Source organism: Gavia stellata, chromosome 5, assembly GCF_030936135.1.
Source record: "Gavia stellata isolate bGavSte3 chromosome 5, bGavSte3.hap2, whole genome shotgun sequence".
In the NCBI taxonomy this organism is placed as follows: domain Eukaryota; kingdom Metazoa; phylum Chordata; class Aves; order Gaviiformes; family Gaviidae; genus Gavia; species Gavia stellata.
Window position 1 is genome coordinate 13,415,243 of NC_082598.1, and position 13,817 is coordinate 13,429,059.

General features: G+C 36.9%; 1 protein-coding gene across 1 annotated transcript in view; it reads right to left on the reverse strand.

Moving 5' to 3' along the window:
• KIAA0232 (KIAA0232 ortholog) overlaps nt 1-13,817 on the reverse strand; it is a 68,897-nt gene that overhangs the window by 43,717 nt on the left and 11,363 nt on the right. Inside the window, exon 2 of the mRNA XM_059817420.1 lies at nt 6,442-6,945. Within this exon, the coding sequence (XP_059673403.1) occupies nt 6,442-6,672 (231 nt within the window). The 5' untranslated portion in view covers nt 6,673-6,945. The remainder of the gene's footprint in view (nt 1-6,441; nt 6,946-13,817) is intronic.

The following is a 13,817-nucleotide window of genomic DNA, read 5'->3' on the forward strand; positions in this document are numbered from 1 at the left end:
ATGCCCCAACATTCGACTGGATCTTGGAACCTAGCAGGTGCATCACAAGTCTTTCAGCAAAAAGTGTCCCGTGTCACCAGCACACGCTAGCCAAATGCTGAAGAGTTGGCAATGATATCCCCCACCCCAGCTCAGAGTGATAGGCCAAAAGCATTTATGGAGATAAAACCACAGAGTAAAGACCTAAAATTCATCGTATGTGGGCTGAGGCTTCTTTTCCATCGCACTGTTCTTTTCTCAATATAAAAAAGAAAACTACATTTTGGACTTTAAATATGTATGTGCCAGTGATGAAAAAGCAAGAATAAAAACTATGATCAGAGAGTCAGCAGAAGTGCAGCGATCAGTCTGAAGACTTTTTCTATGCCTCCATGTAAAAGATTACCTGAATGGAACTATTTCAAATCAGTCTACAAATAATTAGTCTTCCAGAATGAAACCCTCCTTCTTACAAACTGAAAAATCAAAAGGAAAATCTCATGCTGGTCACAGAAGAACACAGTTTGCAGTATAACAGCTACTTAACTCTGACAGTTAGGAAAATACTATTTTTTAAAAAAAACTTTTTTAGGGTTTTTACTTTTGCGGGTCAGAAAAAAATGTCAACTTCCAAAAATGAGTTGAAAGAAGTAGATCAAAAGCAACAAAAGACACTTGATATGGAAAGTATGCATAGCAAATGCATTTAGACCTTCATGCTGCATGACCAAAGGCTTACAAACAAAGCCTTTATCTCGCAGAGTGTCTAGCAGTTGGGTTTGTTTTTTAAGGTTTTTTTAATAAAGGCTCCATCCCTTCAAAAGGGAGAGCAGTCTGCAGGCAAAACAACATGAACTTGTTATATTCGGAAACAGCTATGCTTACAAGTAGTATATAAAAGATAAAACACAGAACACTGATTTTAATACTGTGCAGATAAAGATCAATGAATTAATGTTTCACACAAAATATATTTTAAGGCAACGCCTTCCGCTTCACACAGATTATACTATCTTAATGCAGTATTTACTGTATCACAAACTGGTTTGAGAACACGTGTATCTACAAATATACTCTTGATTTTTTATTTAAATAACAGTCAGTAGTCTAGTCAGTAGTACCTAGTTGGCTTAACATTAGGAAACTAAGAGCAAGACATTCTGATTAAAAATCAATCTAGTCTGAAGTAAAAAGGCTGTCTCACAATGTTCAGATCTCCCCCAACAGCAATTCTGCGGGTCCACAAAAGTTAAAGATTTGTCAGTAATTTCATGGATTTTTCTCCTTAATTTATCCTTCATTCCAAAATAAAAAAATCAGGAATAAAATACAAATGATGAAAGCATATATACTTAACAGAAACATTCTGCACTTTAGCTACCATCAGAGTATTCAAATCCATACCAATTTTATAAGGTTTTCCTTAACAGACCAAAAGCATCTAAAAGGTCATCTACCTCAGAATGAATACCAGTGCTTTCCAAACACTGTGCAGAGACCACTGATAGGTCTCAAATCTTAAAAAAGAAAACAAAACAAAACACCCCTAACACACCTAAATAATGAATATGTTATATAACATGGTTCAACAGATTCCTTTAGTAATTTTGACCATGTAGACATCTAATTTATGTGTAAATCAATTTGAGAATCATGTTCTCTACAAAGTTTGTAAGCAAGAAGCATCTTTGTTTCTAGGGCCGGGGGGGGGGGGGGTGGGGTGGGGTGGGGGCAAATCTACCACTGAAGTCCTTACCTGTCTTCTGATATGACAGACCTAAACTAACTAGCCACAAAAAACCCAAATTATTTCTATGAACATTCTGCTGTGTCACAGTAATCAAAGAAAAACGTGCAAACCCAATTCATATTGTCGTCGTATTCTCTCCTCCACCAGTCAACACTGGGGAAAAATCCCAAAGAGCTTCCTCCCTTCTGCCCTCTTAAACCCTCCCACCAGCAATATCATTGCTACCAAAAACAAAAAAGGGGGTGGGGTGGGGGGTGTGAGGGAAATTAAAAACAAGAAAAAAGTGCACACACTAAAAATGAAGGACTATTTAAGAACTTCTACATCTTAAGCTTTTAGGCTCATTTCCAAAAGTAGCAAGTATGGCTTGAATAAGAATTGTGCTATAAATGCCAATGGTAATTAAGTTAAATTCAGTACCTAAAAACCATTTAAAGTGTGTATATTTAGGAAGTGTTACAGTAATTCTTGATAGGTATGTATAACAAACATATAGCTACAGCGGCTCTGGAAGATCTTGGTACCACAGTGCAATTTACCATAAACAAGATTCCTTTCTTGAAAGCTCTCTAGTACTTTGAAACACAGCTGGGCAAAACATACCTGCTTATCAATTTTCCCAATATTTTAATAGATATTTCAGTTCAAGCCAATGAGTCAGAATAAAAACTGCAAACATTCCAGTAAAATTTGGTTGCAGTGTATTCGGATTTTACTTTCACCTATGTTTTCTGTACTGTGCCTCCCTCCACAGCCCCACACAAGTACTTGCAAAAAGCCCTTATCAACTCTGAAAACTCATCACTTATTGATCTATCATTTTGCGATATTGAGCCTGTGACCATATAATGATACCCAACAGAGACCACTCTACTTGGGCAAGACATGGAATTAAAAGTAATAATAAAAACAAACAAACAAAAAAAAACACGAACAAAAAAGACTCCCAAAAACCAGACTCACACACAAAAAACCCAATCCAAATAAAAACAAAACAAAGAAAAAAAAAGGCAAACCAATCCACACACCAAACCCTTAAACACATTTTATCTTCTATCCACATATCAAACTACCTCACCGTACAGACACAGATAATATTGGAGGAAGAGAGGTCAAGTGACCAAAGCCACAGAAGTATGCAGCAGAACCAAGACCAGAAACCACGTATTATATGGAGAACATCCAGAAGGGAACATCCTGTTTATTCTCAAAAAAACCCCTGAAGACCTAGTCAAGCAAGATGCCCATATTCTTTTGAAATACGTATTTTAAACATAAACAGAAGTGATTGTAACATAATAACACTAATATCTTAAATAGCTGGGTATGCCTAATTAGGTTGTGGATGTTTTTTTCACTCATTTTTTATTTTAAATCTTTCTGTACTTACCTGACAGAACATCAGTCCAGGACTTCAAAATTCCATTTCCCTGCTACAGTTGATGACACCAGAACACCATAAAGCAAGCAAGGAAGGAGGCTCCCTGAGGTGACTAAAACAGTGCTAATGATGTCATCAACATTCTGAGGCGGCAAGATCTTAATGACCATCTTAACTTCAGTTTGCAACATTTCTAATGAAGATGATTTATACAGTATCCGTAAGATTAAGACTTCCTAAATTTGTCCTCTTCACTACCACCCCCCCAAATAAAAGTGCATTGCAATGGATTGTTGATATGTGTAATCCTATTCTGGGTGTTCAGAGACCACATGTTCATTTTAACCTGTTCAAAACAGAAGTCACTGCTGTATTTTTGGGAAGAAGTGATGGCTAATCACTCCCCACAGAAACAGAGTTCTAGAAGCGAAGAATCACAGAATAGCCCAGGTTGGAAAGGACCTCGAAAGATCATCTGGTCCACCCTTTCAATGGAAAGAGAGCCTAGATAAGATTGTCTAGCACCCTGTCCTACTGCATCTTGAAAACCTCCAGCAACATGAACTCTATCACGTTCCTTAGGAGGTTGTTCCAGTGAATGATTGTTCTCACTATAATTAAAAAAAAAAAATTCTTTGTCATATTGAGATGAAACTTGACCCAGCGCAACTTGTACCCATTGTTCTGGTCTTCTCCATGTGGCTCCTTGTGAAGAGAGAGCCTCTGTCCTCTTTGTAGCCATCCTCTAAGTTGGGGAGAAATCATTGCAATAAACGCACTATTGAGAACAGTTCTTTTCCTGGAAATTCTGTTATCTTTCTCAAGAATCAAAGGAATTGTAGGGGAGAGAAAATTCTTGAGATGCCAAGAACCAACTCTTCCATGGGAATTAATCTAAATTAAAGGAGCCCAGCAACTCTCAGTATTTTACTCCTAAATTATTTCTCATTTAGATGTTTAATTGCTACACTCTTCCCTGATTTCTATTTGTAAACAACACTAGTATTTGTTTTTCCCCTTTGTCTTAATGTTGTACCCATCACCAAAATCGGACTGAAACTGCTGATATGCAAACATATGCTTCAGAGTACAGATTTTCTTGTTTCTGAATGACTTAACTAAACCAAAATTAATTTTAAAATGCCAGGTCGTACAAATAACCAGTAGGCAGTAAGTAAAATAAAAATAAATTTAAAAAAATAATAAAATAAAAGAACAAACACATGTGTTTTAAGATTTCCTCAATTCTCCATATAAGATATTTGTATTTGCAGTCTTTAAAGACTATTTGAGAAAGGAATTAGGTAGCAGTACGTTTCACAGCATATGCATCAAATCATTATCAGAGAGTATCATCCCAAAACTTAGAAAACAGTTATTTGAAGTAGAGGGAACAAATGCAGTAGAATTATGTTATAAGGAGGATCAAATTGGAGGAGGTGGAAAAGAAACTTCCAGCTTCTTCAAATCTCAATGCTGTTCAGAAGACATCCTGCACGTTTCTACTACAGCACCTGCTCAGCAACACAGGTTTTGGCTACGCTGTCAGCATGTGATATTCTTCCCTCTTTGGCTCATTAGGTTCAGAAAATCAACTTGGAAAAAGAACAGACACATTCCTTAAAGCTCCGCTATCAACCCACAAAGCACCCAGTTAAGGTATCGAAACAAGAAATAAACTGAATGAGGTTTATCATAATATAGTTACCCTGCTTCTTGCAAAGCCTGATAAAAAGAAAATTTTGGCACTTCAGTCATTTCAAATTATCACAGTAGTGACTTCACAGTTATGACTATGCTCTAAAATGGACTGAAAAGAAATGTCTTCATTATTCCCCAAGGCCACAGGGCTATCTATGAAGCTCCTCAAATTCTGGCGTGGTTTCACTTGGTTTCTTTTTTCTGTCCACACCCTCCTTTCAAACAGGTTTTATATTCTGTCCGAAATACAGCTATTCATGACTGACCAAGACCTAAGTAAGTTTACTGTTAAGGTACATTCTAAAGAGTGCTTACAGTGGTTTTACTGTTGTTGTTGTTGTTGTTACAGTGGTTTTATTGTTGTTGTTGTTGTTATTATTAATCATGAGGTTGTTCCTGGTGACTTCCACTGCTGCCAGATAAACTTTCGAACAAAAATTACTTTTACACATAAAGTTTGCTGGTTTGCACAATGGAAGCATGAAGGCTTTTATGCACAGCAATGGTTGCTAAGAGTTCAGAAACTGGCAGTTTTTGAACTCTTAGAAGAAGAGTTAAGAATTAAGAATTAAGAGTTAAAAATTAATTAAGATTTCAGAAAAGAATTAAGAATGACAGTCTTAATTTCAGAATTAAGTTCTGATGCAGTTAGGTAGCAATGTGTGAAGTATAACCAAAACAACAGCAACAAAAAAAGAACTAATTAAGCCACCAAATAAGAGGTATCTGCCTTCCCTTCTTCCCACTATAATCACAGCCACCTTATAAGACAAAGTCTATGATCAACAGCATCCTCATCCCTTCTTGAAAACACCAGGACTTCCCCGAGTCCTATATCCAGAAAACTCCATTATTAAAAGTATTTTGACAGAGGTTGATGATGCAGAGAAATTAAAATAAAAAAATAAAAAAAAAAGAGGTAAAAAACAGTTCTAGGGGCATATAAAATCCATAGCAATAAAGGCACAAGGAAACAGTAATAGAGTTGTGCCCATCTAATACACAGCTTCACTTTTCTTCCCCTGACCTTTTTGAATTACAGCCATGTATAGTGACTCAATTGTTCCACAACTCTTTTGCATGCCTTTTATCAGGATTCAGCATTAACATTCTTTTAGAAAAGATGAATAATGTATGTGCAATAATATATTTTAAATACTTGAATACTGAAAAAAAAGTATGCTTTTTTTTTTTATTCTTTACTGAAAACAGCACAAGATTAAATCCATGAGAAGTGATGGAGAGTCTACAAACTACTGTGAAGCAGGCCAATTTGACATACAGTTTACAAGAATTACATTAGTTTACTAATGTTCCAATATTAAATTAACCTTATAATCATGAGTACTGAAGGTCTGCATTTATGACACAGAACATTCCAGTGTTAATAATTCTGTTATCAATTGTAGCAATGTAAAAATTTCGTTTAATGTAATTGCTCATACAGCAAACTAACTACATTAATCTCAGTTCACCCACCAAATTTGATCCCCGTGTGGTTTATACCCTCCTTCCACCCACACACTAAAAGACAATTGCCCCCCCATCTGAGCCATACCCATGTATAATACACAAAACAACTGATACAAAAACTCACTTTCACTGGACAACATCTAAAATATGTAAATACCTGTTCCTGCAGGTCGTAGTCATAGCTATCATGCAGCAGAAGACTGAGGACATACCGAGTATAAATCATGGCATCAATGCCACACTTCTCTAGCTCTTGTCCCAGCCAGGTCTGCACTGGACCCAAAGCATGTAGCAGAGACATTTCAGAAACAGATACAGGGCCTGGATAAGAGCTTGAGGAGCTTTCAGATGGCAAACCATCCACAACAACTGTACAGATAGGGCGCATGAATCTAGGTGGTTGGCATCCTTATAACGTGAAGCATTTTCTGTAGTTGATATTCCGTCGATATCTGGAGGTGATTTTCACTCCAGTAAATAGGAGAGAGGCTTGACTTCTAGGACAATCATTTATATTTCCTGGCAGTTAGCAGTCTAGAGATGAACATCACTCTTCAGGCATGACCAGTGAATAAACTAAATCCTAATAGCAAACACATATGTAGATGTGTTTTTCTACCTTAATTTCACATTGAGGCCAGATGCAAGTCCCCAGCAGGACCTATAAAGAGGAAAAAATGATTAAGTTGTGATAATATGCATCCATACATGAATAATATTAAACAGTGAAAAAAACACCCAATGTAGAAAGCAGTCATTTACATACTGCTTAATCCACATATATAATACACCTATTCAGTGTCATTTTGAAGAGTAACAGGAATTATTCCAAGTTTAAAGGTGACTTTTAGAAAAGGTGCTTTTTAATGCAGGAAGAGAGACTCTTTCATTAGAGACTTCACAACTAAACCATTGATTGAAATATATGTTTCACCTAGCTTTATGGGAAAGTTGAGATTTTATTACTTTCACTATCAGCTGAAAAAAACCACTTTGATAAAAAAACCAAAATCCAACCTATGTTAGTTTGCATAAAGACTGACTGTGTATTTTGCATCACTAGAAGACAATATAATCCTACTGTTTTGCGGTGATTTCCATTTCTGGAGTAGAAAAAAGTGTCTTGTTTATAAAACACTGAATTTATGAAATTCACCTGGCCAGGAGTTTCGTAAATCCTACCACTAAATAGTTGATATCTTCAGGCTTAGGGTTTTTTTAGTTTCAATATCTGCCTTGCCTCAGGACAGCAAAGCATTTTATCTTCCAAAATCTGTCCTCATAAATCTATAAAACTCTGGAAGAACTTAAAAAAATTGAGCAGAACACAATTTATCAGTGCCAGAATTAACATTTAACCCTCTTTACAGAAAGTATACACCAGTCTTACCTGAGAGCTTACACTCTAAACCATATGCTAAAATAGACAAACCATCCTAAGACTTAGACCATCCACAATCCCAAATGAATCTCAGTAAGTAAGGGGCAGAAAGTACAAGCACCACACATGCAGGCATTCTGCCCTCTAACCCAGAAGCAGCCAGTCCAAAAAAGGCACTTTTGGACCAGTCTGCCAATCAACCACATGGTAGGCTGCCTTCTCTCCTCTCCAGCCTCTCAGCAAGAGAAAACAAAGCTCAAATCCTAGCAGGAAATAACCCTTCACTGAAAGGAACCAAAGACTAAAGGATCTAAGCAAAATCTACTGTTTTGTTTCAACTCCTATGCAAGATGACCAGCATACTCAAAACAGACATCACCTAATTTAACTATCTAAACTATATACCGTGTGCAGCACTTCGTGTGGGCAGCATGTGTTTTGCGGCCAAACACAATTGAAAGGTGACCTTACAGTTGATACCTATGTCCACACAACAAAAGATCATAGTTTTTAGGAGTTTTCTTTGCATCACCACCCAGGTACAACCGTATATTCCAGGTCTTTACTGAGTCAATTGCAACATCATCAAAAAGAAACACATTATAATCAGTTGCTACAGAGCTGACAAAACCTTACGCTATGCTAAAGCCGCCTTACTTCTCTGATGGCAATGTTCATTTTGAGAAAGTAGGTAACGCAAGAGTATTCAACCTTTGTCAGTAACATGTTTGTATTAGTCAGAATCTCCTAAGTAATCACAAATAACAGCAGGTAGAAACATCCTGCAAGGGGCCTGGAGGTTACTGCCTCATCATGTAATTCAAGAACAGAAAGTATGAGAAAAGTCTAATATTGTGACCAAGATACTCCAAATCAAGAGCCACAAGTCCAAACTTTTAAGCAGTCCATATTCTCTTAATTGTTGAAGAAAAACATTCCACTCAAAACATCTATTTCATCCTTCTCCTGTTGGTACTCCACATCACAGAATGTGATGAACATTCTCCCTAAGTCAATGCCACAATCCCAGTCAGCCCCCCAAACCCCACGTTTCAAAGATCTGGGAAAACTGACACAATTGATTTGTCTTTTTTGAGTCAAGGAGCAGAACTACCTGAATGTTCAGGAAATCAACAACTTGTTGACAGAAAGTTCCACTGGAAAGGGGAATTATGAAAGGGTGGACAGGGAGGAAAATCAGGAAAAAAAAAGTGAGAAAGTGACCGAATAAGAAATTAATTTATTCTAATTCAGCAGGCCTCCCACCTAGCTATAATCTTTTCTTTCACAAAGTATACAGAGAATGGAGATGGACGGTAAACACATGTTCCAAGTAGTCTTTGGTTTGCAAAGATATCATCAAAAACAGTGAAGAGAGGCAGACGGAGAGGGCTTGGTTAAGATAATCACATTTTTCATTGAAGGTTTTGAGTATCCAATATAGCAAAGCAATGGGCTTCTGGAAATTGAGTTACTTCAATCGAAAGTGACTGCGTCAGTGGACAACAGAAGATCTATAGATGTCACCTACCTAGACTTCTGTAGGGCCTTTGACACGGTCCCACACAACATCCTTGCTGCTAAATTGCAGAGATACGGATTTGATGGATGGACTACCAGGTGCATAAGGAATTGGCTGGATGGCTGTGTCCAAAGAGTTACAGTCAACGGCTCAATGTCCCAGTGGAAACCAGTAATGAGTGGTGTCCCTCTAAGGTCCATACTGGGACCAATACTATTTAATATCTTCACCAATGATATAGACAGTTGGATTAAGTGCACTCTCAGAAAATTTGCAGATGACACCCAGCTGAGTGGTGCAATTGATTTGCTTGAGGGAAGGGATGCCATCCAGAGGGACTTGGCTTGAGGAGTGGGCCCATGAGAACCTCATTAAGCTCAACAGGGCCAAGTGCAAGGTCCTTGCACCTGGCTCAGGGCAATCCCCAGCATCAGTTCAGACTGGGGGATGAATGGATTGAGAGCAGGCCGGTAGAGAAGGATTTAGGGATACTGGCAGATGACAAATTGGACATGAGCCAGAGCTTGCAGCCCAGAAAGCCAATTGTATCCCCGGCTGCATAAAAAGAAGCGTGGCCAGCAGGTCAAGGGAGGAGATTCTCCCCCTCTACTCCACTCTCGCAAGATCCTACCTGGAGTACTCCATCCACCTCTGGGGTCCCCATTAAAAGACATGAATCTGTTGGAGCAGATACAGAGGTGGGCCACGAAAATAATCAGAGGGATGGAAATACCTTTCCTGTGAAGACAGGTTGAAAGAGCTGGGGTTGTTCTGCCTGAAGAAGAGAAGGCTCCAGGCATAGTTTATTGCAGCCTTTCAATACTTAAAGGAGGCTTATAAGAAAGATGGGGACTGACTTTTTACAAAGGCCTGTAGTGACAGGAAAAGGGGCAATGGTTTTAAACTGAAAGAGGGTAGTTTTAGCTTGAACATAAAGACGACATTTTTTACGATGAGGGTGGTGAGGCACTGGAACAGCTTGTCCAGAGAAGTTGTGGATGACCTATTTGAAGTGTTCAAGGTCAGGCTGGATAGGGCTTTGAGCAAGCTAATCTAGTGAAAGGTGACCCTGCCCACAATAGGGATGGTTGGACTAGGTGATCTTTAAAGGTTCCTTCCAACTCAAACATTCAATGATATAGCAAAGCAAAGGGCTGCTGGATACTGAGTCACTTCAATCAAAACTTACTTAGGCATATGTTTTAGATCCTTAGCACCTAGTAAGGACTGAGTTTATGCTTCAGCTTTTCCCTTTTCCTCCCTTTTCTATCTTAACAGTTATTTTCATGAGGCATTTGAGAAATTCAGTTCTTGAGATCTAGGCTGGCAAAATCTGGTTTACTTTGGCTGACCAGTTAAAGTGTGTCTTGCTTTTTTTTACATGGGGGGGAGAGGGGAGAGACAGCCAGAGAGAGACAGGTTATCACAGGAATTAAGAAATGAGACAACAAAATTTCTATGGTGTTCAAATATTATAGTCCAGCTTTTTTGAACATCATATTCAATTACCTATTTCGACATTATTTTAAGTTTCAAAATATATACATGATATAAAAACTGGAAATCTGAACAAAAGTCGGGATTTTGAAATAATATTTGAGAGTTCTCATTTAACAACCGTCTTGTTTTACAGAAAGTCTTAAACATATTTCCATTATGTTTTAGAATTAACAAAATTTCATGGAAACTGAGCATTTTCCCATCCCAGTACTAGAGAGAGACTTTCCATATAAAATACAAGTCACTCAGAGAGCGAACATTTCTGCTAATGGATGAGAAGCTCGGTTTTAGAGATAACATTTTCTGACAAATAAGTTATCATTGCTTTTTAATATTTTTCATGCTGCTTGTTAAAAATAACTTTCTCCATCCTCACAATGGCCACAGCTAATGTGAACAGGGAGAATACAATACAGCCTAAGTAATTAGTGCAAGGCTAGTTACTCTAACTAACAAGTTGGAAAGAATTCTCCATTTCCAGCTATAAAACATGATGGAAGAACATGCCTGATAATGAGAATTACCAAATAAAAATTTACATATCTCTATCAATAGTTTGTGAAAACTACTGCTTACAAATTCTGAAGTCAAAAATACATGATGAAATTATTTCAAAAGAGTTTCTACTTACTCCACTTCCTAGTCAAATTTTTCCTTTTAAGTAACCTTCAGTTTTTGTAATACTAATCAATGACCTTAACAAGGTCACTGTTAGATAAGCTGTCAACAGCTTAACAACTATAGGCACAAGAGCCAGTTTATGAAGTGTCTTGTAAAGGAATGAGAATACAATATCATGTAAACACTCAGATTTTACAACTTCGACTACCTTACAGCAGATACTCTTTCTCAAAATTCTACTCATCATGATAGTCACTAAACATTCTTTTGAGCTAAAATAGACAGAAGACAATAACTGAGTTTTAGTCTCCTGAAATCTAGTTATGGAAAAGCAACAACTTTAAATAATCTATAGCAAGAAACAGAAAGGAGTATTAATGGAACAGAAACTGAAGCTGGAACATTCCAGGTCCTTTCCCTACGACAGAGTTGTTCTTGCATGGTAAATAATCTTTTCTGAAGACTAAATAATCCTAGTCATCCCTGTAACTGAAAAGGAATATGAGTTTTGTCATAACAAATAGATAAAATAATAAAAGAAAGAATTTAAGAAAATAAATAAAGAGGGTCTTGGTAATAAAATAATGAGCGCCACACACACATCTTCTTGTGACAGTTGTGTCTACAGGAATACAGCATTATCGTGTAAAATTACACTGAGATCACCGAAGAGCACAGTAAGGGAAAGGTGTAATTAAATCACTCTTCAGTGAAGCTTGATACAAGCCCACTAAGAAAGTGCTAGCACATGTAACTGTTCTTATCAGACTATCAACAGAAAGAGTAGATTGGCTAAAAGCTCATGCCAGGCAAGACATTTCCACGTCTTCAACAGCTTTTTTTCTCCATAATTCGCTTTCATACAAAAAAGAAGTTCTCTTAAGGAGCTTAAAAGAAAGGCTCTTTTTTCCAGTTGTTTCTAATCTTGAAAAACAGTGACCAAAGCCAAACCACAAAACTCACTGAATTAATCTAAGGCAACCTCATCTGTATTTTATCAGCACCAAGAGGCCTCTGAAAATTATGTATCCATACAGCAAGGTTCTGAACAAACATTTTTGTAAACAAACAAGAAGTAGACTTAATGCTTTAACAAGCTTTCTTAAAGTTATACCTACTATCAAGTCTTAAAGTAACAGAAAACATTTGAATAGGAGAGTAAAAAACATACCCCTTACTACTGTCCTTTCAGGCAAGCTAAAGGTCCAGAGACTATTTGTTGGAGATCATAAATAGGTAACTTAAAAAAGAAGCAAATTGTCTGCAGGCTTAAATTCGCTACACTGGGGTCTACACTCTCAATGGAAAAAACTTACAGGATCTACATATTGAAGGAAGTTGAAAACAAATATATTATTTATTTCTGTAATTTGCAAATGAAGTCTCAAGCCTCAAAGTTACTCTTTACACATTTTGACACATCTACTACAGAGAAGTTGATCTCTTAGATAAAGCTACAGATGCTATCTTTTTCCTTCCTTCCATTCCCAAAAGGGGTAACATTTGTGTTTCCAGTGCCTCATTCTGCTTACTGCTATATGTTAATAATTAGACCAAACATATTCTCACATAATATTTAAGTCGCAACTGCTGTTTTATACAAAGTTTCCTCTATTATTCTGTGAAATATGCCAGTATATTACATAGCTTACAATTAACAGCTCTCATTTTCAAAAGGTTTTTTTCCCCCGCTACGGCCTTTGACAAGGTATGACAATTTTTCAATGCACAGAGGAAAAAAAAAGATTATAGAATTCTTACTTTTTTTTTTTTTTAATGTGGATACGAGTTGCCACTTTTTTTATCCAGGACAAAGTTTTTTAGAAGTAATATTTTTTCCCAAAAATGGTTGTATTAAAAGCAAACAATCCTTCTTCTCCCTGACAACTACATATAGCAAAAATACGCAAATCCTAATTAGTATAAGTCAAAGTGAAAATTTTATCAAGTTTGGTCAATAACATACTAAAATCAGGTATTCTCTTCAGTAAATTTCAGTCCCCTCTAAAAGACTGATAATCAAAAGCATGGTCACATCATATGATGGTAACAGAAGTCCAAAATTGTTCTTATATATTATGGAGGAATCAGCAATTTTACCATCATTTCTTTTGTTTCTTTCAGTGAAAAATCTAAACAAATTCTTAACATACAAACCAAATGGCCACACACTGGGGAGGGCGCTGTCAAAGCCCTGAAACAAAGCCTATTTACAATCTAGTGAACAATGGAATCTGTGTCCTTAATAAATTTCACATGGCATTTAAAAGACATGTGAATTCAGAAGTAAAAGAAGTTGTTATTTTTTAAACACATTCCTCAATAATCTAAGAAATTTGGCTGTATAGTCTTCAGAGCAAGGACAGCTTTTTTTATGTGTTGGTGATGTTTGATGTTATTGTACAACAAACAGCAGAGCAGAGACTTGATTCACGACCAAGGCACTGAAACACTATCATAAAACAAAAAAATTGGTAATGCCCATGCTACAAACAAACCTTTCCCTCCA